Source organism: Neoarius graeffei, chromosome 11 (genome assembly GCF_027579695.1).
Source record: "Neoarius graeffei isolate fNeoGra1 chromosome 11, fNeoGra1.pri, whole genome shotgun sequence".
Lineage (NCBI taxonomy): Eukaryota > Metazoa > Chordata > Actinopteri > Siluriformes > Ariidae > Neoarius > Neoarius graeffei.
Genome location: NC_083579.1, coordinates 48,442,562 through 48,469,485, shown reverse-complemented (window position 1 = coordinate 48,469,485; position 26,924 = coordinate 48,442,562). Strand labels below are relative to the sequence as shown.

At 39.1% G+C, this 26,924-nt stretch overlaps 1 protein-coding gene across 2 annotated transcripts in view; it reads left to right on the top strand.

Moving 5' to 3' along the window:
• ldah (lipid droplet associated hydrolase) overlaps positions 1-24,949 on the top strand; it is an 82,074-nt gene extending 57,125 nt beyond the window's left edge. For both annotated transcript variants that reach the window (XM_060934085.1, XM_060934084.1), the window contains exons 5-7: positions 6,480-6,720; positions 20,872-20,954; positions 24,218-24,949. In XM_060934085.1, coding sequence (XP_060790068.1) covers positions 6,480-6,720; positions 20,872-20,954; positions 24,218-24,409 — 516 coding nt within the window. In that variant the 3' untranslated portion in view covers positions 24,410-24,949. The remainder of the gene's footprint in view (positions 1-6,479; positions 6,721-20,871; positions 20,955-24,217) is intronic.
• The last annotated feature ends 1,975 nt before the right edge of the window (positions 24,950-26,924 follow it).

Genomic DNA, 26,924 nt, shown 5'->3' with positions numbered 1-26,924 from the left:
GTGAGTAGAACATATGACGACTGGTTAAGGCATGTTCAATGGGCTGCACCTTAGATATTTTATGGATTCTTGGCTGCTGTTGTGTGTAAAGAATTAGGGATGTTTTTAAAGCCTTAATGGTCCGTTGAAATATGAGGAACCTAGACAATATGAACACCTTAGATGTGGCTAAGAAAAAAAACCTTGCAGGAAAAGACTTGAAGTGGTTAAATACATTTAGTATAAATACACAGGTCTCTCATCTCATCTCATCTCATCTCATCTCATCATCTCTAGCCGCTTTATCCTGTTCTACAGGGTCGCAGGCAAGCTGGAGCCTATCCCAGCTGACTACGGGCGAAAGGCGGGGTACACCCTGGACAAGTCGCCAGGTCATCACAGGGCTGACACATAGACACAGACAACCATTCACACTCACATTCACACCTACGGTCAATTTAGAGTCACCAGTTAACCTAACCTGCATGTCTTTGGACTGTGGGGGAAACCGGAGCACCCAGAGGAAACCCACGCGGACACGGGGAGAACATGCAAACTCCGCACAGAAAGGCCCTCGCTGGCCACGGGGCTCGAACCCGGACCTTCTTGCTGTGAGGCGACAGCGCTAACCACTACACCACCGTGCCGCCCTTAAATACACAGGTGATTATAGTAAATAATGTGCGCTGATTGGTCGAGAAATTCAGACTATTTCTCGATAATCACCTTGAGCGACTTGGCAAAATGGCGGCCAATCTCTTCGTCACCATAAGTGAGGAAGAATTACAAATTATGAAAGAAAATGCTGTTCCTAAAAGCACTAAAGATGCTACGAAGTTTGGTCTAAAACTGTTCAAAGGTAAGGTGGAATTGTGATTTATTTTATCTGTTTCAAAACAAAGTATTTTATGTGACTCACACCGTTATTACATTTGCATGCCGCTTTCAAAGTTTGAAATAAATGGGTTTTTTTTAAATACAATTTATTTTTTAAATAATCACCTGTGTATTTATGCTAAAATGATTATCTGCCTCAGGCTCAATGAATATTGGTGAATAACCTCAACTTCGTCTCGGTTATTATTCACTGATATTCACTTCGCTTTCAGTGAATAATTGTTAAATAATTAAGTTATTCCATGAAATCGAGTCGTACCCGTACATGAGTTGATAGCTGATAGCCGATCAGGTGTGTAGCGCCGAGTTGGCTATAAGCCGTGTACAACAAGATTGAGTGGAATAACTTTTTTTATTCTATCCACATTCACTGGATTTTTGAGAAAGAGAGCATTTTTATTTCCATTTTTTTGTAAATTCGATAAATAAAACTTTGTACAAAATGTCTGACAAAATCATTTCCGCTTAGAATGTAAACAAACCGGCGAAATGACAGTAGCAATTTGTGAAAAATGTGCCAACAATAATTCTTGAAAAATAAAAAAGATATCTTCTTACCATGAAATACTTTCATTCTGTATTTTGTAGAGTTTTTAGTTTTATCCTCGGTTGGTTCAGCAACACACTCCACCCTTTTCTTCTTCTTCTTTAGGTTTTTTGGCAGTTGGCAAACCAACTTAAAGGTGCATTATCACCACCGACTGGGCTGGAGTGTGGAACAGGAGATTTTGGGGGGGGGACACCATATTCTTTTAGTGCTTTCTGATTCTTTTTTTAATTCTTGATAACAAGGTGATATATCTGACTTGATGCATTCCACCATTTTGTTTTCCTCTACTCACGGTGTATGAGCTGATAGCCAATAGGAGAGTAGCCATTCAGAACGCACGATCGCTAATATCCAGTGAATGTGGATAGAATAATGTCCTTTATATGGTTGAATAACAAGGTAATGCCAGTTACACCAGCTGTACACCAGTTATTTACATCACACTGTCAGGTATTACATTACACTTATTATTATTATTATTATTATTATTATACATGGCAGCACGGTGGTGTAGTGGTTAGCACAGTCGCCTCACAGCAAGAAGGTTCCGGGTTCGAACCCAGTGGCCAGCGAGGGCCTTTCTGTGTGGAGTTTGCATGTTCTCCCCGTGTCTGCATGGGTTTCTTCTGGGTGCTCCGGTTTCCCCCACAATCCAAAGACATGCAGTTAGGTTGACGTGAGGTGCCCTTGAGCAAGGTACCTCACCCCTGACTGCTCCCCAGGTGCTCTGGTGTGGCTGCCCACTGCTCTGAGTGTGTGTGCGTGTGTTCACTGCTTCAGATGGGTTAAATGCAGAGGATGAATTTCACTGTGCTTGAAGTGTGCATGTGACGAATAAAGGGTTCTTAGTTTAGTTATTTGTCTCTGTCATATATCTTTATGAGCCATAGGCTTGCATGCTTACCCACAAACTGTGTAGTCCTCAGAGATAACGTGTTACAAGTGCCTCCGTCTGAAGCTCCAGAAGGGAAACAGAATACTGCTGCACAGCTTAGATGTGAGACCATGTGGTCAGGGCTGCTGAGTAAAAATGAGCCTGTAACATCGAAACATTTTTCAGCTCGTCTACTCCAGATACTGGTACAGAAGATTCAATGACCAACTTTTATTATTATTATTATTTCCAAATACAGGAAAGTTAGGAAGACCTGTCGGCACACATAGAGCAGATGTTTGTTGACGTGTGGTAAAGGGTGAGTGTATAAGAGGGAAAAAATGTAGTTTTGAAATTCTGCAGCAGGTTAGACTGAGGCGTGTGTGAGGAAGAAAGAAAGAGAGAGAGAAAGACAGAGAGAGGGAGAGATCTGTCCATTCTGCTGATTAGAGAACCCCTCCCAGAGTTCCATTCCTGTGACCTGCATGAAGAGGAGCTGCTTCTCATCAAACCTAGTACTTTACACATCAAAGATCACCTGTTCACACACCCACTTAAACTCTCTCTCTCTATCTCTCTATCTCTCCCCTCCCTCCCCCCAAACCAGTCACACCAAGGTTCATATTAAAGCTACTATTTCTACACATAAATTTAATCTAAACATGTAGTATAGTTTGTAAGAATCAGAACTGAAGAAAGAGGTCATGGATATGGGTGCTTTTTTTCTTTTTTTTGGTGTGTGTGTTGTTTTGTTTTTCATGCAGACAGGAGCAGGCAGTCAGGTGTGAAACTCCTGGGATAAAAAAGGCCATGTTCATTAATATGGGAGCATACTGAGTATTTGTGCAGTCATTTATTCATCTTCAGTAACTGATTTATCAAGGTAAGGGTCACAGTGGTCTCAGTGACTAATTTGTTTGTATTTTGGGGATGTAGGAGAATCGGTTGGTTAGAAACTATTGCCTATGGGTAAAAAAAAAAAAAAATGAAACCAGACAGCAGGCAGGATTGGTCCTGAGCAAGAGGGTGTGAGATTAAAAAAACAACAAAGAAAAACCTTTCCCGCTCACACCTGTACTAATACCCTGTCCACACTAGGGATTTTGTACCGATACGATACTACTTTCGTACCGCAACACCTGTCCACACTAGCAACTATACCGGTACTGTAGCGGTATAACTGTATCGGTACAAAACCCACAAATGTATGGGTTTCGTACCGGTACAGTATCGGTACTGTAGCGCTTCGCTGTAGTGTGGACAGATGAAGCGGTTCTGTATCGATACAAATATAATGCGCATGCGCAAAGTCACACACCTCAATCGATGTCTTCACTGAATAAAATAGTGAAGAACGGAGATTCGTTTGTTTCTTTCTCAACTGCCTCGCGCGTTTTATACAATTCGACTGAATAAATGACCACCAGAAATACAGACTGTACATTGACAACAAAAAGCACACACACATTGTTTCATCCGTACGGAAGCCGAGAGAGGCCCTTCATATAATCCTTTTTGTTTATTCACCTTGTTATCCTGAGATAACGACATAATTAGTTCAGGATCTCGAGAAAACAACACAACTAATTCAAGATCTCGAGAAAACAAAACCGTTATTTCGAGATCTCGATAAAACAAAACAATTATTCTGTGATCTCGAGTAAACAGCTGAGAAATGGTTCATTCAGGTGCGCCAAGAGACTTGTGATATGCTGACTTTGGGGCTATTTCTCATTCTGTATAGACGCAACTTTGGTCATTAGAATGTCTGGAATAATCGATCACCTAATAAGGCAATATTTTGATCAGGGGTTGACACAGGGAGAGATTGCATTAAGTCTTTTAATAAGGGATAATTTCAAAATTAGTCTGCGGCACCTCCGCAGAAGACTGGCCCGGCTTCGTCTCTACCGACGGAGATACAGTGATCCAGCTGAGATCATGAAATAATTGTTTTGTTTTCTCGAGATCTCGAAATAACGGATGCCATATATTCTCGGAAGGAAGTTACTCGGTAACCACGGAAACATTTCGCGCACGCGCATTTCAACTACCGTGAAAGAAAACCGCAAACATTTCTCGCTAGTGTGGACAGATGCACTAAACTGTACCGGTATACTTTGTATCGATACAGTTATACCACTTTCGTACCGGTATAAGTGTGAACACAGCATGAGATAGGAAGGAGCAGTAGCCTAGCCTAACAATAAGCAATACCGGACAATGTGCAATATAATGTGCAATATAAAGTGCAATATCTCTCCTGCTGCCCCCCCCATATCTTATTCTTTTTATATTTGTATATGTAAATACTTAATTTAATTTATCTAGAAGTTTTTTCTCTATTTTCTATTCTCTGTTTATCCTGTAATGATGCTGCTGGAATCTTAATTTCCCTGAGGGAACCCTCCCAAAGGGATCAATAAAGTTCAATCTAATCTAATCCAATCTAATACTAGCAAGTGCAGTGATCAGGTTTGAATATTCACTTGCAGCTCACACGTAAGATGTACCAGTCGTCCTGAACAACACTGGGAGACTTCATAAAGAAAAAGTTGGTTCATGTTTAGTCCAAGCTATTTAACTCTTGTTTTTTTCTTTTTTAAACGTGTGTTTTTGTAGAACAATATGTTGCAGAACATATTTCCCTTTAGCAGAGGCTTGATTTTAATTCTAGATGGATTTATTGCTATAAATGTTTTTGTTGTTACAAGTGCTCAAGGTTGGTAATTGCCCGACTTTACCCTATAGTTTATTTTTCCTTCGAACATTAAAACTGTTGGCAGTAAATGTCCACAAAAAGGATGTATTTAATAATTCTGATTTCATCAGGTTTTTCCGTCTCCCCACAGAGGATATATGAATTATATATGAATCGTTATAGGAATCAGTTCAGGTCCTAAATCAACAGTTTTACTGGGGCTTCCATTGGGCCCTGTGCTTTCTATTGTTTGTATCAGAGAGTTAACAGATGTTGTGCTATAAGTCAAATCCGAAGTCTTTCCGGCTAGCAGCAGTATCAGTGCTTGAAATTGGTCTGACAATGAATAAATTACATCTGGCATTACATGTGGCTGGCTATTTCATATTTTGCACAAGGGAATGGATATTGCACTGTATAGCTTCATTGAAAAATACTTGGCCCGAACTGCAAAGCTTTGCAAAGGCAGACAAAGCACGTTCACTTTGTCTTACTGAATGAGTTGAGCTGCTTTCTAGTCAATGGCCAAACAGAGACAGGTGCTTCCTGTTTCTGGAAGTCCCTCTCTCTGTCTCTCTTCCTTTCTCTCACACTCTCGTTCTCTGAGGTTCTGTCTCGGATCAGTTTCGTAATAAACAAATCCTGAACGTTACATGTCATTTCCCATATTTTGCTCACCCAGAGGCAGCTTTGAAATTACATTACATGTCAGGTGCATCATATTTGTGTGTGTGTGGGAACCACCTGTAGCATCTTTTACTCTTTTACACATGTCATTCTACTGCTCTCTCTTTTTTTTTTCTGAAGTACATGTGGTTCAGTTAATCTGAAGAGCAAGAGCAAATGAATCCCAGGAATGTAAGCTGATATTATTGCTACAGAGAGACCTTTTTAGGCCCAAGACCTGTTTTTATAATCTGTTTTTGTGATTCAGTATAGATCAGTGCTCTTTGCTCCGAGTCTTGTAGAACCACTGATTTATTTATTTATTTATTTATTTATTTCATCTTCCTCGAAAATTCGGCTAATCTGTCTTACCTTCCTAAGGGCAGTTGTGTTAGAATAAGGCTCTGCACTGTTGAAAAAAAAAACCTTTTGGACTGAGAGCAAGAAACCTGGGCTGTAAATTTTGGACAAAAATGATCTTAGTATAGGCTGATAAAGTCTCTTGGGTAAATAGCTTTGTCGGGCAACGTGTATGTGTTTGTGAGATAAAAGCTAGCTCATTCACGAGACATCATTAGACAGGAGTCTGATATGTTCATAAGTGATTACGTGTCTGCCAAATAATAACAGTAACAAATAAACTTGGTAGTTTTTTAAAGCACAAGATAGTGATAATATAGCAGACCACACTAAAAGTCGTCCTGTGATTATTTAATCTGAATGAATAATGCTAGCCTAATCTGCCAAATGTATTAAAACTCATCTCCAATACAGTATGTCTAACATGAGCTCACCCTCTGCCCTAACTTCAGGTGGTGAAGTCCGTGCTGCTGTTCCCCACTATCGAGCGCATGGCCTCTAGTCCGCAGGGCAAGGTCATGACTCCTGTGCTGTGCCATCTGCGCTACGTTGTCTACTTGCCAATCTTCCTTCTCTCTCTCCTACCTGAGAGGCTCAAGGCTGGCATGGTGCAGCTGGTTTTCAGGAACATGCGTTCACTAGATACATCCTGCGTCTCAGCCACCCTCAGCTTGATCAATGTTGACTGTGCTGGTGAGTCTGTCTTATCCACTTCCTACCACTTGTTCACTCACTGGATGATGGATGTTTTAGTTGTCATTGCAGCATCACTCAAGAAGGAGTCCTGCCAAGTCAGAGCGCTTGAGAAATCTGTTTTTTAAATTCAATAAAATTGTTCCTGACATAGATATCCATTAAATGTTGACCCTGTTTTATTTATTAGCAAATGTTAGATGGATATCCTCCAAACCATCTGCAGCGATACAGTTCTTAGGTTGGTGAAACGTAGTATCTGTATTAGGATGCAGTAGCTCGTCTGTCATGATTACTCAGGAACAATAGTATTAAAGACAGCTTGATGTTTACCCATGAATAGACCCTGGTGAAATGTAATAACCGCATTTCAGTTTTACTTTCAACAAAAACTCAATTTCTTCATCAAGATGGCATTACAAATAAAATAAAAAAAGTTATCTTTGGTGGACTATTGATCTGAAAGGGTATCAATTAATATTTCTATTAATATTTCTTCTATTGGCTTGGTAAATACGTCCATGACTATTTTTGTCCCTGATAAGAATCTTATTATCACTTTTGATGTTGATGATTTGGATGGCCTGCATAAATGAAATCAGTATTTGAGTGGCATCCAAGTGAGCAGTAAACCCCCCCCTCGTGTACATAATATAGTTTTATTTATTCGAAGACTTATCTGATCTCCAGGGCTTTCCATTTGCTCAGTAATGATACAGATGAAGTGTTGTGAGGAGGGGTAATTATGAACCTTCTCTTCTGAGGGAAGCAGACCTGCATGGCTCGCTCTTTCAGTGTGTGTGAAAGGCAGAGTGTTTTCCCTGTCTGTCCTGGGAGGTGGATGATTGATGCCGTGATGGATAGAGAGGCTCTGCCAAAGAGGCCTCAGTGGACCCTATAAGCGTCTCTTTCTTTCTTTCTCTCTCTCTCTCTCTCTCTCTCTCTACTTTACAACCAACTGCACTAAGATGCATGCTTTTAATCATTAGCACTTTTCGACTATCATCACACACACACACATATACATACAGTACCAGTCAAAAGTTTGGACACCCCTACTCATTCCTAGGTTTTTCTGTATTCTGACTATTTTCTACATTGTAGAACAATACTGAAGACATCAAAACTATGAAATAACATGTGGAACATATATGGAATTATGTGGTAAACAAAAAAAGTGTTCAGAAGCAAAGTATGTTTCGTATTTTAGATTCTTCATAGTAGCCAGCGTTTACCTTGATGATGCTTTGCACATTATTGGCATTATCTTAACCAGCTTCATGAGGTAGTCACCTGGAATGTTGGTTTCCGTTTCCAGTTGAGAATACACTGTGCGCGTTTTGTCTGCTGCTTCTCACCGGAGCTTTTAATTTTTCTTTTTTTCCCCCTTTGTTTTTCTTTTTTGTGTTTGTGTAGTTTGATGTTTGTTTTTTGTTTGAGTGTTTTGTCCGCCGGTTGTGGCGTAGCTCCGAACCAAGTGTTGGCGGGTTTCCTTCAGGCCTTGGTGCACCATGGGTGATGCCTGTGCTCCTCACTACAGACTGCAGTGAGCTTGTTGCTCTTTTTAACATCAGGGTTGTCCAGCGCTCTGTGTGGCGGTGCTTTTGTGCTTGGTGCCCAGTGACGTCGCAATGGCTGTGCAGGTGTTTTGGGACATACCAGCGCTCTGCATGGCGGTGCTTCTGTGCTCACTTTGTGGATCTGAGCGAGGTTGCCCGGTGGTGATGCGACACCACTGTGTGGGATTTATCTTCGTGCGCCTGGTGGGACTGTGGTAGGTACGCCGTTGCAATTACATCCTGACCCTCTTTTGGTGGACTCTATCTATCCATCCATTCATCCATCCATTCATTCATCCCCCCCCCCAATTGTAAAGCGACTTTGGGTGTGAGAAAGGTGCAATATAAATTGAACTGATTATTATTTATAATTATTTTCAGTTAACAGGTGTGTCTTGTCACAAGCTAATTAGTGCAATTTCTTGCCTTCTTAATGTGTTTGAGATCAAACAGTAAATAATAAAAATACAGTAAATATCCCTATTCCACAACTGTAGTAATCCATATTATATCAAGAACTGCTCAACTACTGTAAATAAAGAGAAATGACATCCATCATTACTTTAATACATGAAGTGTCTTTTAATTAATAAAAATAAAGAAAAAAACATTGACTTAGAAGGCATGTCCAGACTTTTGACTGGTACTGTACATACGTGCATACATATATACACGTGTGTGTGCGCACACGTGCATACATTCACCATCCACTTTAATAGGAACACCTACGCATTTAAACAGTTATCTAATCAGCCAATCAGCTGCAAAATGCAAAAAATAATGCAGATACAGGTGAGGAGCTGCAGTTAATGTTCATATCAAATATTAGAACGAAGAAAAAAATGTGATCTCTGACTTTAACCTTGGCATGGTTGCATGAGAGCATCAGGTGTATAAGTGGTCCTATTAAAGTGGCCTCTGAGTGTTTTCCCCCAGTTGTATTCAAATTGCTAACGACACATTTTGGCTTCAAAGGCCAGCTTTATGGGCAGGTTTTGATTTTTTTTTCTTCAGTCCTGTGATATTTTGTGTGTGTGTGTGTGTGTGTGTGTGTGTGTGTGTGTGTGTGTGTGTGTGTGTGTGTGTGTGTGTCATCGTATCTAAGAACTAAGCGCTGGTCTTCATTTGTAAATGAAAAGCTGCTCTCACTTTCTGTCTTGCATTACACACATAATTAATGGCAAGTTGACAGACTTAATTAAGAAAGCATGTTGCGATTAGATGGAACTTCCTGGGTACTTTTAAGGATTTATTTGTTCGGAAATCCCTTTCCTTGAAATCGGGATTGTTGATGCTCTCATGTGAAGCATGCACACACTACATGCCAAGCAGACATTGGTGTCTGACATGAATGAATGAGGCCAGACTCCCTGGAGAAAAGAGATATAAAACGACTCTAATGTGCTCCATCATCAAGTAGTTCAGATTATACTACTACCCCACTCAGTTTTGTTTTTTTCCTTTATTTTTCCTCAATGTCCAATTATCGAGGGAGTACAAATTTTTAACATTTTCTGTCACCTTTTGACCTGGCATTTTTTGGGAATGCGAGAGTGTGAAATCTGAGTACGATTGCTAAACACTCATTTCACATCACCAGAGAGAAACACAGTTAACACTGGCCTGACCTGCAGTCTCGTGATGAAGGTTGTACACTTCCTATCTGGCATTTTCACCAGTCTGGCTGCATATCTTTTCCCTTTCCTTTTCCAGACACCTGGAAACCAGGGAAAGATAGTAGAGATAGAACGTGACATTGAATGAAACACACATTAGATTATTGTTAACCATTTGGATTTTTTTTCTTCTGAAATATTTATCATAATTTCAGTTGTCATAATTATTTAGACAAAACAGCTGTTTTAATGCAGTAAAATGTATTGTTGAGATAACGGCTTTAATTTATTACCTAATTTATATATATATATTTAATAGATTAAAATATATAAGTCTGGGTAACACTGTGATCAAATGCTGACCTGTGCTAATTGTGGTGCTCCAGTTAGCCACCTGTACCTGGAGCATAATACTATTCTCTCTTAGAGAAAGGAATCTAAAAGGTAATTTCATCCAGTAGCAGTTACACAACAGGAAATAAAATCTTGTTCTGTGAAGCATAAATCAATTGCTCCACGGGATTTGATCAGACCACAACGGAACATGGAAGCAAATATGTCCTTATGTAAGCTAAGCTTTGGTTTTTAGAAGACGAGATACAATTACTTTACATAACGTACACCACTGTGCATGTTCTATTAACTTCATATGTGAACTTCACCTGATAATCGTGGCCTGGTTTGTAAAGAAAGAGTGTTGGCACATTACTGAATATAAGTTAGTCACCTTAGCAAGAGTTCAAGCATGCAAGCGTTTAAAGATGAAACCTCTGGGTTGAAGAACATTGGATAGAAACCCTGAGGGCAATAAAATGATCAAAATGAAAGTCATACAGAGGCTGAAGTATGTTCGCTGTTTTAAAGTAACTCTAGAACATCATATCGTAGCTGACCAGATTCCTGATTTTCCATGCTGTGGATTGGTTTATGAACAGTTTTATTGAATGATATTGAGGTTTTGCTTCAATCCGTAGTCAAGACATTAATGTTGAAATCTAAGAAATATCCACTCTGAAGAGTCCTTCCAACATTCCTCCAATGTTGTTTTTCATTTGTTGTATTATTTGCGGTAGTATGGTTTCCTTTTTGCAATATCTTTAACTTTATTTAGAACGGAGAAAAATAAATAAATTTTGTAGCAAGCATGATAAAGGAAATCGTAGTGCTCAGAGGCCAGGTATATTCGGGCTAAATGAAGGATGTGGTTACAGCGTTGTGCAGCCTGGTCACTCTGGTTTCTTGAACGCAGGTGTTATTTCTCATGGAGGAAAAAGCCGCAAAGTTTTCCCCCAGCACTTACAAATCAGCTTTAATCCACAATTAAAAAGCGATGATGGATAAATCCCTTAAACTCTGCGTAATGAAAGACATGTTTATTTCTGTTATTTCATGCAATTGCTTTTCTCTAAACGGCAGTATAATTCTGTATGAGGTTCTGCAGAGTTTGCCCACCCACCTTGGGTTCTGTTTGGTGGAAGAAGAATCTGCACTGTGTTGTACCGGATTGTGGTTTTCTTTCAAGACATGTGTTATTGAACTGAGAAAAGGAGGGTAAAACTGTCTGGTTCATCAAGTTCATTTCGATTTTATCGACGCAAAATGAGGAAGAACAGTGACATAAAGCAGTCAATCTGGTTCAAAACAGCAAACAGGCCGCTGGCTGGATTTCCCTGACTTATTTCCCTGAATACGACTACTACTGCTGGTAGTACTAGTAGTTGTAGAAGTAACCTTTGTTGTTGTTATTGGCGTCATCATCTTGGTGGGGAACAAATGTCCCTACAAGGACAGGAATATCTGAGAGTTTTAACTTTGTGGGGACAGCTGACTGGTCCCCACAAGGAAGTTTGTTTGTTTTCTGGGGGGAGGGGGGTTGTATGTTTTTTGTTTAGTTTTTCGTTTCAGTTACTGAGGTTAAAGTCATAGCCGGATTCAGATGTAAACCCAGCTATTAGCTACGTTAATAATTCTGTCAGTGGAATTACCTCACAATTACCTCACTAAGACAAACTTGTGTGTGTGTGTGTGTGTGTGTGTGGATTTCCAGCTAACATACCATATAAGTGGCGCACGTGCACACACACAGACTTTTAAAAATTTTTGTATACACTCAGCTTTTAAGTTCCATGTTTACAGGACATATTTTCCAAACGTATCTGCAGTACGGTATGATTAAATAGTAATAGTTCTCGATAGTTAGATTACATTTGTGTTTTTGGCTTTAAGTGGAGCAAAGTGTTTACGTTTATATTTAATTAATTAATTTAATATTTCATTTTTCATTTTGTCACTACATTGGTGTATCCTAGCTGATTTCTCGAGATGAGTCAGTGCATATGCATTTGTGTCTCCTTTACGTTTTCTTTCTGATGTTAACTGGGTGCATGTGTGAGGATGTGTAAATTGGGCTGGAATGCTATGTCCTGCCAAACCCCTGAGTCCAGACACCCCCCTAGAGATAAGTGAGATAGACCAGGGGATGTCTCGCTCATCACTGCCCCAAGACTGGCACACACATCTCTCGAGCTAAATCTCCTTTTTCTTTCCGTCTGTCTCGATCTCACTCATTTTCTTTCCTCTTTTTGCTTTAAAGTATTTCTGAATCTGTGTCCCATTTTGTCCATTGCTTTTTCATTCTGAAAATTGGATCTGTAGCATTACTGGGGTTAAATGGTGTCAGCAAGTTGAGTCCATATTTTGAAGCAGCTCTGAATAATCTGAATAGTAAAATTTTGCTGCTCACGTCTGTAGACATTGAAAGATTATTCTTTTTAACCCTTGTCTGAACTTTAATTTTCAACCTGAGGACGCAACCGATTTCTAAAAAAAAGTTTATAAGAAACAAGGTCAGAAAGATTTTTTTAGCCAACTTAAACTCTATTGTCTAGTCATCCCACTTATTTACACTGATTAACGTCCAAACTTAACCTCTTTAATGTAATACAGTTAAATGTTCGAGGTCATAATCCATAGCTCCACACTCCAAAGAAAGACGATTTGCTTTGACTGAGAAGAAGCAGATCCACTGACAGCAATCAGCCTTCACCCATATAACTGTTTTGGAGACATTTTTATTGCTAGGAAATTTTTTTTAGATTAGTGTAAACAAAGGTGTTTTGCACCATATGTACATGCAGTTCACACTACAGCAGTGCAATATATTGTTTGTAAAGCGGTACTGCAATATTCACCTTTGCGATCTCAGAAAACTGCACTTGAGCTCTCTGACAAATCAGTAATTTTTTTTTTTTTACGCTGTGAGCATCCTGAACGATCTCAGATGTTGCAGATGAGTGTTCCTGTGGCTGTTTTGATGAATCAAATTTACATGAACCGACAAACGTAAATAATACTGATCAAAATAACGTAGGCCAGTCTTCCACCATTGCACATCAAGGGCTTTACCAATGTGTTTTTAATACATATGAAGACATGTCACAAATGCAGTACATAGTGTTACACACTGTAAGATCTTGTCCATATTGTGCAATAGTTCAGACCAGAGATGTCCCATTTTTATGATTTTGCATGTCCTTCGTATGGGAGCAATGGGTCATGAAGTATCAGTGTCAGACATTTTCAGTGGCGTAATATGCAAATGTTTTTTTGTATTGCTGGACCAAAGGCATAAGGTAATAATGACATCTGCATTTTATAACGCTTGTTTAAGGCAGGTGAAATCTTAGGCTGAGTATTTCATGTGTTTCCAAGCAGTAATACGCTGAAGCTATATAACTACATTATAGTATACTCTCTCTCTATATATATACACACACACGCTATAACACAAACTGCTGAAAAAGTTAATGCTGACACCTTTCTGTTTTAGCCAGTATTAACTTTTTCAGCAGCTTGTGCTACAGTAGCTCTTCTATGGGATTGGACCATATGAGCTAGCCTTCGTGCCCCATGCAAATCAATGAGCCTTCGACACCCATGACCCTGCCGCTGGTTCACCGGTTGTCCTTCCTTGGACCACTTTTGGTCGGTACTAACCACTGCATACCGGGAACACACCACAAGATGTGCCATTTTGGAGATGCTCAGACCCAGTCATCTACCCATCACAATTTGGCTTTTGTCAAAGTCGCTCAGATCCTTACACTTGCCCTTTTTTCCAGCTTCCAACACATCAACTTCAAGAACTGACTGTTCTTTTGCTGCATAATATATTCCACCCCTTGACAGATGCCACTGTAATAAGATAATCAATATCATTCACTTCATCTGTCAGTGGTTGTAATGTTATGGCTGATCAGAGTGTGTGTGTGTGTGTGTGTGTGTGTGTGTGTGTGTGTGTGTGTGTGAGACGAGTCATGGAATCCACGGACACATGTCGGCCGAAACGAATCCGAGAAGATTGCAAAAGAAGCATTAATTAATTAATTAATTAATTAATTAATTAATTAATTAATGCTTCTTTTGGGGCGGCACGGTGGTGTAGTGGTTAGCGCTGTCGCCTCACAGCAAGAAGGTCCGGGTTCGAGCCCCGTGGCCGGCGAGGGCCTTTCTGTGTGGAGTTTGCATGTTCTCCCCGTGTCCACGTGGGTTTCCTCTGGGTGCTCCGGTTTCCCCCACAGTCCAAAGACATGCAGGTTAGGTTAACTGGTGACTCTAAATTGACCGCAGGTGTGAATGTGAGTGTGAATGGTTGTCTGTGCCTATGTGTCAGCCCTGTGATGACCTGGCGACTTGTCCAGGGTGTACCCCGCCTTTCACCCGTAGTCAGCTGGGATAGGCTCCAGCTTGCCTGCGACCCTGTAGAACAGGATAAAGCAGCTAGAGATAATGAGATAATGCTTCTTTTGCGATTTTCCCGGATTCGTTTCGGCCGACATGTGTCCGTGGATTCCATGACTCGTCACATATGATTAATTTTGTGCATACCCATCAAAAACACTGAACTTTTACGCAAGGTTTATGTTTACTTCTTTCCTTCTTCCATTAATCATCTATTGTCCGGTTGTGTAAGAACCTGTCACCTGCAGCCTAGTGCTGTCGATGCTTAACCGGACTCTCAGATATTAGCCACGTGCCATTAAGGATTAACTACGTACTGAAATATTGCAGAGTTTAATCTACTGTATATAGGCATCATTTTGGGGATTTTGTGCTTTGAGGAGTCATAGGCATATGTGTCAAAATACTTTTTTGTGTGTCCCAAACTCAGGATGAACAGTATTATTATTATTATTATTAATTATTATTATTATTATTATTTAGAAAGCTGTTTCATGGATGGCTGATGAAACTCTTGATTCTTCTCGCTCAACAGACCTGCATTAATGCGCACACAGATTTGTGTCCTTACACTAAAATATACGTGCACACCCTTTCCCTGGAAAGAGAGCTACCAAGCCACAGCCCATGCTGAAAGGAAAGTCCCAATGATGCAGAATATGAACACTGTCTCTGATACATATGGCCAGCCATATACTCACACACTCACACAGACACGCTCACACAGGCAATAGGATTGCTCTTGCTGATCGCTTGCCAGGTCATCGTGTCAGGCGATGCACATTAGCTCATGAATCGTGTGTTTGGGTGTGTGTGAAAGTCCTCTACAATATGTTCAGGGGAGGTGGAACAAAATATCAGCTACAGTATGTGTCTATGGGATTGCTGGGTTCGTATTACCAAAAAAAAAATACTATACTTCAACAAATGCTTTTAATGGAGTGTCCTCACTATTGGACGCTGCTAATGGAAAGTAAGATGAAAGGAGTTGGGTTACTGTGACTCCAAAGGGTTTTCCTCCCTGCGTATTTCCTCTTTTGTCTTCTCCTGATGACCACAGATTGGTCTGAGATTGATCACAGATTTTTTTTTTTTTAAATCACCTTTAAAGCTATACTGCCTTTCAGATTTTTCAGGTGTAGGTCATAAAAAGAATTTTCCCTGACACCCAGTTACTTTTGTTTAGTGGACCGAAAGCTACTGAATTTGAAACACAGACTTACAATTTTATTAGTTTTTTTTTTTTTTAAATAGAACAATTAATGAATTTAGGGCCACGTTGCCTTAAATTCTCCGCTATTTTTTCCTGCTTCACCATGACCCAATTCAAGATACTACATCATGCATCACGTGGTGGGCTTTCCCCATTCACGCAAGGCATTGTGGGATACAAATTTGAAACGGGAGAGAATGAAAATTGTGCGAATGAAATGTGAAAGACCAACTACAGTACAGTAATGGAAAGCGAGAAAAAAGATGTTGTGTTGGGAAGGAAAGGAAATGCAGGACCAAACTAATAAATATCAGCGGTCAGCGAGCACCTCGGTGTGATCAGCTGTTCATTTAGCGACAAAATGATGTAACTGTCAGTGCACGGTCAAAGGTAAACCTGCGCATGCGCACACGGACTTCCTCTGTCTGCTTGACTGCGCGAAGCGAGTGATTTCATGCACATTATTTGCTAGGGAATCCCCTCAAATTAAATAACATCCCAGCCGCAGAATGGCCTGATATTTTGTGAGATATTACAGAAATAAACATATATCACAATGACCGAATTTCAGAGGCAACTAAATTTCACCGATTTTATGAAATCAAAAGGCCATCTCACTTTAAATAGCCAACAGGCCTTTTCAAAGACAAAGGGGAAAGTGTTTATTCCTCTGATGTTAAGGTGCAGGTTGCTTCATTAAAGAGACCACCCACAACATAACGAATGGTTATAGATCATCAGATTATGAAAGTTTTGTTGAAGGGGAGTATCAACTGTCTTGTTGTAGCAAACATGGTTAATCATATTAAAGGCACGGCAATTGTTAATACATCACTATTACTAGGAAATAGTCTCAAATATTTCCTAGTAATATTTACTAGGAAATACCCCCCTCCCCCTGCCCCCCTGATTTCTGTCTATGTCTATGGGGAGTCAACAAATTGAGTGAATTGTTTGACATTGAGATGTACCTTTTGAAATAATGCCTCACAAAATGCATTCGGACACCTTATCTTGATGAATCTAAAGGCTCTTTATGCAAGTTAGTGTTGTAACCAAGTACAAAAACTCATCTGCGGGCAGGTAAAAATAAAAATAATAAATGCATGAATGGGGCTAAATAAATAAGTGCATGAATGAATGAATAAATGACCATCATTTTGGTCTTGAGTGGGGTTGAGGAACTGTCGGACAGAATTTGCAGAATTCTCTCCCTGTGTCCGAAATCACTCACTACTCATTACATAGTGGACTATATAGTGAGTTCGCCATTTTGTAGTGCTGTCCGAATGTATAGTGAGCATTATTACACCCTGTATAGTGGACTCATAGTATCCCACAATGCATCGTGAAAAGTAGTGTACAACCAATGGTCACTAACCAAGCAATATATCCCATCATATATTGCGGTCGCGCTGAAAGAAAAAAAAGTATGTTGGGTTGAATGGACAGAGGAAGAAACACATTATAAACGGACATTCAATTACACTTAAAAATAGGAAGAGAATAGAAAAAAGCTAAAATAGAATAAGACAGATAAAATACAAGAATAAACGTTACAGTGCAGAGCGAGGAATTAATCAAAAGCCTCAAATTTGATTTCATAAAAGGCAGCGGCAAAGAAGAAAGTATTCAGCCTTGATTTAAAAGAACTTAAAGATGCAGCAGACACAAAGTACTTTGTATTTATTAATGTGGGAAATACGCTCAGTATAATATGGCTTTATCACAAAAATACATGCATGTATTTATTATTTTGAAAACCCACCAGCCGACTGAACAATAATGATGTAAATAACAGCGCGGCAGAGTAGTGTTGGAAAGTGTTTTCTCATTTTACTAATGAGCTCACTATATAGTCCTCTACATAGAATTCCCTATATGCAGTGGTGCTTGAAAGTTTGTGAACCCTTTACAATTTTCTATATTTCTGCATAAATATGACCTAAAACATCATCAGATTTTCACACAAGTCCTAAAAGTAGATAAAGAGAACCCAGTTAAACAAATGAGACAAAAATATTATACTTGGTCATTTATTTATTGAAGAAAATGATCCAATATTACATATCTGTGAGTGGCAAAAGTATGTGAACATCTAGGATTAGCATTTAATTTGAAGGTGAAATTAGAGTCAGGTGTTTTCAATCAATGGGTTGACAATCAGGTGTGAGTGGGCACCCTGTTTTATTTAAAGAACAGGGATCTATCAAAGTCTGATCTTCACAACACATGTTTGTGGAAGTGTATCATGTCACGAACAAAGGAGATTTCTGAGGACCTCAGAAAAAGCATTGTTGATGCTCATCAGGCTGGAAAAGGTTACAACACCATCTCTAAAGAGTTTGGACTCCACCAATCCACAGTCAGACAGATTGTGTACAAATGGAGGAAATTCAAGACCATTGTTACCCTCCCCAGGAGTGGTCGACCAACAAAGATCAGTCCAAGAGCAAGGCATGTAATAGTCTGCGAGGTCACAAAGGACCCCAGGGTAACTTCTAAGCAACTGAAGGCCTCTCTCACATTGGCTAATGTTAATGTTCATGAGTCCACCTTCAGGAGAACACTGAACAACATTGGTGTGCATTGCAGGGTTGCAAAGAGAGAGCCACTGCTCTCCAAAAAGAACATTGCTGCTCGTCTGCAGTTTGCTAAAGATCACGTGGACAAGCCAGAAGGATATTGGAAAATGTTTGGATGAGACAAATATAGAACTTTTTGGTTTAAATGAGAAGCGTTATGTTTGGAGAAAGGAAAACACTGCATTCCAGCATAAGAACCTTAACCCATCTGTGAAACATGGTGGTGGTAGTATCATGGTTTGGGCCTGTTTTGCTGCATCTGGGCCAGGACGGCTTGCCATCATTGATGGAACAATGAATTCTGAATTATACCAGCAAATTCTAAAGGAAAATGTCAGGACATCTGTCCATGAATTGAACCTCAAGAGAAGGTGGGTTATGCAGCAAGACAACGACCCTAAGCACACAAGTCGTTCTACCAAAGAATGGTTAAAGAAGAATAAAGTTAATGTTTTGGAATGGCCAAGTCAAAATCCTGACCTTAATCCAATCGAAATGTTGTGGAAGGACCTGAAGCGAGCAGTTCATGTGAGGAAACCCACCAACATCCCAGAGTTGAAGCTGTTCTGTACGGAGGAATGGGCTAAAATTCCTCCAAGCCGGTGTGCAGGACTGATCAACGGTTACCGGAAATGTTTAGTTGCAGTTATTGCTGCACAAGGGGGTCACACCAGATACTGAAAGCAAAGGTTCACATACTTTTGCCACTCACAGATATGTAATATTGGATCATTTTCCTCAATACATAAATGACCAAGTATAATATTTTTGTCTCATTTGTTTAACTGGGTTCTCTTGTGTGAAAATCTGATGATCTTTTAGGTCATATTTATGCAGAAATATAGAAAATTCTAAAGGGTTCACAAACTTTCAAGCACCACTGTAGTGAGTAGGGAGTAGTGAACGACTGAGTGGTTTCAAACACAGGGTCTGTATTTCTGTTTTCCTCTGTTGCCAGGGACAGTGTGTCAGGGTTCATTTTCAATTACCAAAAACTAAATCTAGTTCAGGCCCACTTTGATCTTAAATTCGGATACAGACATGGATATTTGGAGAACTGCTGTTACAGAAAAATAATTCATGGTGAGGAATTGATTATTTTCAGCATGTTCTGTAGTGTTTTATTTCTCTCAAGCCACAGCAAATCCATAGCCAATGCTATCCGTTATTTATTGAATAAAGAGTGACTATATAGTTGTAAACAGTCACTGATCTTTCTGCCTTTCACTCTATTTTAGTTAATAAGAAAAAAATTACAGCTTGGCCCACAGCTTGTTTTCCTGAAGACTTTCCCATGCTGACACTGGAGACTCCTTCCAAAATAGTCTTTCTAAAAAAAAATCCATATTAACAATTGTACATTTTTGCAAAGACAGATGGAAGAGTATTTCTTCATCTTATTTATTCATCTGATTTTAAGGTGCAGGTTGTTTCACTAAACAACATGAGTAAAGGGGACATTGACATTAACAGCTAAAGAAAAATTTGTTTCACGGTTGGTTCAGTGAGGTGTTTGAGGTTTGAGATGTACTGATGTGCAGTGGTGAACCATTACTATTAGAGCTGGGACTCAGACAAAACTTAGCCAAAAACACCAAAAAAGCAACAGGGCAAAGGATTTTGCAGGGGATCAGCGGCAGGCTGCCAGGTCGCTCCGTTGTGTGCAGCTGTCGATGTTGATTTTAAAAATAACTGAGTAAATTACACAGGGAAATGATTACTTAAGTATGAGTGAAAAATACTGTAGCGAGCTCCGTGGAAGAAGAGTCTGGAGACAGAAATCTTAGTTTCCCGGTCGTTAGCCAGTGCTACTTGCTCTCGCTAGCACTGGCTTGACTGCTTTATTAGTATTCGCTAACACTACTGATGAACGCTACACCAGCTGGAAGGTGACTTCACTGCTGTGCTGATGGCGCCAACTTGCGGTTAAGCTCATGTTGGCATTCAAGAAGGCATAGGGTGATAAATCTTTGGTCCCTTCCACTATAAATCAAAATCTGATTGGTTAATTCATCTGTCACTTCCTACGTAAACATACACTGCCATGGCCTTCTGTCCCAGCAGTGAAATCCCAACCAATGAGTGAGCCAGCTCTAAACTCTTCTCAGCCTAGAGACAACAAACAAAAAATTCTCATTGGATAACTCGATTTTAATGTTTTCAGGACAGTAACCCTTTCATTTCTGAAGCAAATTGGATAGAAAATGAGGCTGAATTAAAAGAGAATAATGGTAATGAAATTACGAAAGAATGAAAACAATTCAAGAATGAAAGAAATTAAATATAACATTTGAAATGCTGATATGTTTGGGCCTTCTCTGAAAGCCAAGAAGACCCTGAAGGTTCCCCTTTGTTGTTGTGTGTACGACTTTGTTTGTCTCTTTCCCTGAGACTCTGTGTTCTGTGCTTTCTGACTGTTTTTTTTTCTCCTTTCACAGCTAATGCTATGTATATGGGAAGTCAAGAAATGAAGATGGTGCTAGATCGAGATAACTTGACCATACAACAGCATCTTGACAAGGTACTCCGTGAACAACCGATATATTACCACTGGTTAATTGTGAATGTGTACGTTAATGTTATGAATATTACATGACTAGTTATTATAGTGATGTTTAAGGTTCTCCTAAAGTTAGTACAGATTTTAGACATTCCCAAGTGGCCAAAAGGGCTCAATTATCTTACAATCCTCCACAGTTTATTGCAAAAAGTTCAAAGAATGCAAGATCAGAGTGAATGCTCGTGCTGTCTTGCACTGTCCGGAGGCAAGAAGAACGTATCGAGCATGTGTGTCAGCGTGTGTGTTTTCCATGCATTTGCTCTGATGCTAACCAGAGGCCTCATGCATGCAGAGAGGTGGGACATGACTGGCTGGGATGTCAATGACTGGTGCACTTTATCTGTCATCAGTTAAAAAGGTGATATCATTGCTGCTCTCACTCTGCTTCTCGTACACACCACATACTTTAACCCTAAGTGTCACAAGACATACAGCACCTTCCTGTTATGTTCTGTTGAAAAGACAGAGCTCAAAGATGGCACTGTTAAAGTCACAGCGGAGGCACACTTCAGGCAAGTCAAACATTTGTCTAAATGGCATTATGATTATTGAATACATTTTTAAAAATTTATTTTTGGGGGGCGAGTGTCAGAACTTTGTGTCTTATCCAAAGTTTGACATGGATTGCACGACAAAGGGAACCTCCCTCCTTTGTTCTGCAGCTCTAGCGCAGTATGTGCGTGTGTATCCCCATTTGCTTTCGTACACTTTGTTGTAGCCTGCATTGTTGAAGCTCTCAAGCCTTGCAGGCTCCTTGCTTGCCAGCAACCTTGCCCGAGTAATTCTTTTTGAAAGAGCTGTAGGTGAAGACAGGAGGTCGTATGTTTGAACCCCTCTTCAGTCTTAAACCACATGCATGTGACTCCTTTATTAGATTTATAGGCTGTGGAGAAATCAATCAGGCAGACAGATGTAGAAGCCATCATGATTAACTAGTACAGGCAGCAAAGGCCGAGCATTATGCAATTCGTCAGGAGAGTGATGTAAAACAGTTGACAAGTAAAGGCGTTCTTTCTATTGTGCACAGCACGAGGGCGCTTAACAATAAATAGCTTTCAAGACTCAATTGGGGAGATTTTTCCTTTCCTGTAAATGCTATAGGCTTAGAATCACTGCTGAACCACCACGAACCATGAGAAAGGACATCACATTTTATTGTCAATCAATTCCTGACCTGGTTTGGTCTGAACCTGGAATAGACTATACAGTCACTGAGACTGTCATCTGTGGCTTGGGAAGTCCTTTTCTATGGTGTGTTTGTTCTTGAGATCTTATCAGGGATGGAGTGGAGAATAAACACAAAAATGTTTATGTACATTTTTTGAATATGAAACGTGATCCATTTTTTTCCCTTTTTTTTTATAATGTGGGTTTAATGTGGTGTGTGGGGGGGTGGCGACAAAGACAAATATTTCATAGTGTTAAAAGTCGAGCATCTTGAATCCCATTGTAAGTCACCACATCATCTTGCTTTTCATTTGTGTAAAGGTTTTCTCCCCTCAGATGTTAAATAACTCTCCTGAAGCATCCTCTTGTATTTAAAAAAAAAGAAAGAAAGAAAAAGAAAATGTGAATGATCGGAGATTTAGATATATCTTTTGAATAAATACTTCACAATATGTGCATTAGTACACAAGATATGCTATTATTTAACAATTATTCGCCAAAGGCAAAGTGAATATCAGTGGATAATAACCAAGACGAAATCGAGCTTATTATTCACCAATATTCACTGAGCCTGAGGCAGATAATTATTTAGATTAGATTCAACTTTATTGTCATCGTGTAGAGTACATGTACAAAGCCAGTGAAATGTAGTGTAAATACACAGGGGATTTTTTTTTAAATCATTAAAAAATTATTGATTTCAAACTTCAAAAGCAGCATGCAAATATAATAACGGCGCAGCGCAGGGTCGTATCACTTATCTATGCCGAGTCACATAAAATACTTAGTTTTGAAATAGATAAAATAAATCACAATTCCACCTTACCTTTGAACAGTTTTAGACCAAACTTTGTAGCATCTTTAGTGCTTTTAGGAACAGCATTTTCTTTCATAATGTGTAATTCTTCCTCACTTACGGTGACGAAGCGATTGGCCGCCATTTTGCTCAGTGGCTTGAGGAGATTATTGAGAAATCATCAGAACTTCTCGACCAATCAGAGCACGCGATTTCTTATAATCACCTGTGTATTTAGACTAAAGGCAATTATTACATGGCTTTGTTGAATACTTGATTCTGATTGGTCAATTATGGTTATTTCTGCATAACAGACTGTTGCTATGGACCATATCATTAGCAGAAACAATAAAATCATTATTAAATCAATATTTTGTGTGAAATTATTGGTTTGTTTGGTACCGTAAGTAGCTGTGTAATAACCAATATTTTGTACAGTGAGGTGGTCATTATTACAAAATAAACCCCCTAAGGGTGATTTAAAGGTGATTCCTGCATCACCCTGTTGCCATTTATTTCATGATTGTGGCCAGCTCGCTGTACATTATCTCTTACATAATCAGTGACAGGGAGTTGATTTATTTTCCAATAACAGCACATCCAGAAGTGTTTTATTCCTCTTACACCACAGCAAACATTTTTCATTTATGAAAGAATGACACTTTGTACATTTCATATTTCCATTTATAGGTATGTTTACTGTTTTTGAGCATCTGCAAAATAAGTTAGTTCCTGTTATTACTTACACTATAACAGCTGTAAACAGTCACCAGCCTCTCATTTTCTCTCTCTTGAAGTGCTCTCCCAGACAAAAAAAAAAAAAATGTGGCTTCTCATGTTTCAAAAAAACACAACACTTTCCCATGTCAGAGAATGTAAAGGAACAGCTTTACCTCTGACTGTTACAAAGTGCACACACTGGAGACTCCTTCTGAAAATGCTGAATGAACGTCTCCTGAATGAACAGAAAATTTCACCATATCAACAACTACACACTTTTTTAAAATTATTTAATTGCAGGGATTGTGATAATGTATTGGAATCATAAGGTATTAGAACGAGTACATTAATATCACCCGATCATTTGCTTTGTAGCCATAATTATTGTCAGAGCTGTGCTGTTATGGATAATAAATCAACACAACACTAATCAGAATCGAGAATTCAACCAAGCTCTGGTATAGCTCGTGTTTATAGGGTCTAACTGTCTATGGGTTATAGATGCTGCATATAGATCTAAAGCACTTTTTTATATCCTTAGCTTGTTTTTTACTACGGAGCCACAGACCACTGGTGCCCTGTGCAGTACTACCAGGATATCCGAAGAGACTTTCCTGATGGAGACATTCGTTTGTGTGAACGCGGCCTACGCCATGCATTTGTCCTGGATGCAGGTGACGAGATGGCTAACATGATCACAGAGTGGATCCGTAATGACCTAAGAGGATTATAGTGCTCCTAATATCAAAGCAAACCTGACCACTGACCTGCACAGGCCCTGTATTCCACTTCAGTTCACAGTGACTTACGAGGAACAGATTATCAAAGACCTTTTAAAGGCCTTTATTATGGTACTGAAACCCAATGCTTCTCAATAAACACGTGAAAATGCCCAGATCTTCAAATTTCAGATTTCCAATTTCCGATGAACTTTAGTTTTGTCCCGACCCCGAGCTTCTGTTATTGTTTTTGTTGTTTAATTCAGTGACAATGTAAGTTAAATCGGTAAGCACACATTTCCTGTTTTGTGACCAAAGTTTTCCTAGATTGTGCAAATCTGATTAACAGTCAGATGAAAGTGTAGGGGGAAAAAACACGAGCCATCATTGCAACAAAACATAGACCTCCATAGACCCAAATCTGGTGGGTGGTAACCCCCCATCCCCACCCAAAAAAAAAAAAAAAGATTTTTATATTGTGTATTGTAATTTAATATTAATGGTTGGACCAGTGGCTTATCATTAAACTATAATAAATTATGGTAAAATGTCAATTTTTGTACATTATTCGTCATGGTATTCTGTTTATAAATATTGTTGAGATATTCTGAAGGATGGGTATAAAACACCTGTCTAAAATGTGATGCTGACTATTACAGTGATTTATTCAACTATAAATATGTTGCACGCATGTGTTTTCCATTTCCAGTGAAAACCTAGCTCACAAGAAGACCTTACATGGAGTTTGATTTGTTTTTTAGTCAAAAAATAGCATTTTGGCATGTTGACCAGAACGCAGAATAAGTGCATACTGGCAGGAGTCAAATATTACAAGCCCTATAACAGCAAACTAGAGCTTTTGAGAGCACAGCTTTTGAGTAATGAATTTGCATAGACTTTTCAACGCACTGAATTTCACTGTGTTAAAGAACATCACACTGGAACACAGTCTTGGTTATATTTTCCCACACACCATACCGAGATGCTGGAACAGTGGAAAGCTGTTCTTCTCTTATACTAATAATCATGTGGAAAAAAACAGGGCTCTGGATGAAGAAAAAACCTTATCGAACGTTTTGGGTCTTGTTTCACGGGTTGAACATGCAAGTCTCCCTGAATAACTCATGTATCCAGAACAGTAGGAAGTCTCGTAAACCAGTCAGTCATAACAAACATCACAAATCACGTTGTTTTGCTTTGGGTTGGGTATGACTATATTCCTGTCTATCGCAGGAGATAATGTCCTTTGGATTTCAACTTTATCATTTCAACATTATCATCCCCGAAGCAGATGCTACTAATACCCAGCTTGGCTTTGTGTCATTTTGACACCAAATATGCTGTAAGTATTAGTGATTTCATGATTCATTATGGAACTTCATATACAATGATGTCCCATAGGCATCATACTAGTGAACAATATCTTGTGCTGGTGAAAAGCTGAACAAATGTAGAGTAAAACATCTCCAGCTGATCTGGTCTGTTGGACGTCCCAGAGGAAATGTAAACCCTCGACATGTAAACCCAGGCCTCTTTAATCTCCCTCTTCTCCCTGTTCAGAAAAGAATGACAAAGCCCCTTAATTTGCTTATCCTTGATTTAAACCAGGAGGCAGGACTAGTTCATGGAAGGAAATGGAGTAATCCCGTCCGGGTGGATTGAATTGTGGCAAAGCAAACAAGCTTTACTGTTTTACATTTTCAAAGTGTTTTTTTTTGGGTTTTTTTTTTTTTTTTTTTTTTTGTCGCAATGAAGAATTAGCCCAGATATATACATGCTTTTTCCTGCCAAATATCATCTGTAACAGATCAAGTTTGTTCCCCTGGTCTTTGTTAGGTCTTGTTTTGACAGAGTAGTAGTTACTCGTTGTCCCCCCTTTCAGTTTATGTACCAGTATAGCTTTATCTAATAAACCTTGATCTATAAGCGTTTGCACTGTGATAGTGCACTAGGACATTATTCTCATGTTTGTGAGATGTTTTCTGGTAAAAATTAGGTGTGTCAATTGAAAAACCTAAAAGTGCAACATAAATTAGAATCGAATCAAAAATATTTTCAAGGGGAATCTGGACAGTTGTTAAGCACTAGAACATGAAATGCACAAAACGGTGATTATGTAGAAAAATGATATACTTTTGTGACACCTATTCACAATAAACAATGTAAAAGGTAAAAAAAAAAAAGATTTTCATTTGATTCAGCCGTGTGTGTGTGTATTCCTTCATTCCTTTTTTCCATTACATTAAATTGTGCATTCTCATTCTCATCAATTCTCTTTTCTTCCTGTTATTGAGCTCTCAATGTTTTACTTTAGCATTGCTATACGAAGTCTTGTTTTTTTTTCCTTTTTTTGTCTGTTTATTTGTTTATATTTTGTTCCATTAATGTAATCTTACAAATGATCAAATAAATATATAACATCAATATATAAGAAAAGTAGAACATTTAAATACTACCTTTGAAACATAATAATAATCATCAAATAATGCTTGAGAAACATGGACTTAAATTTGTAAGATCATATTTATG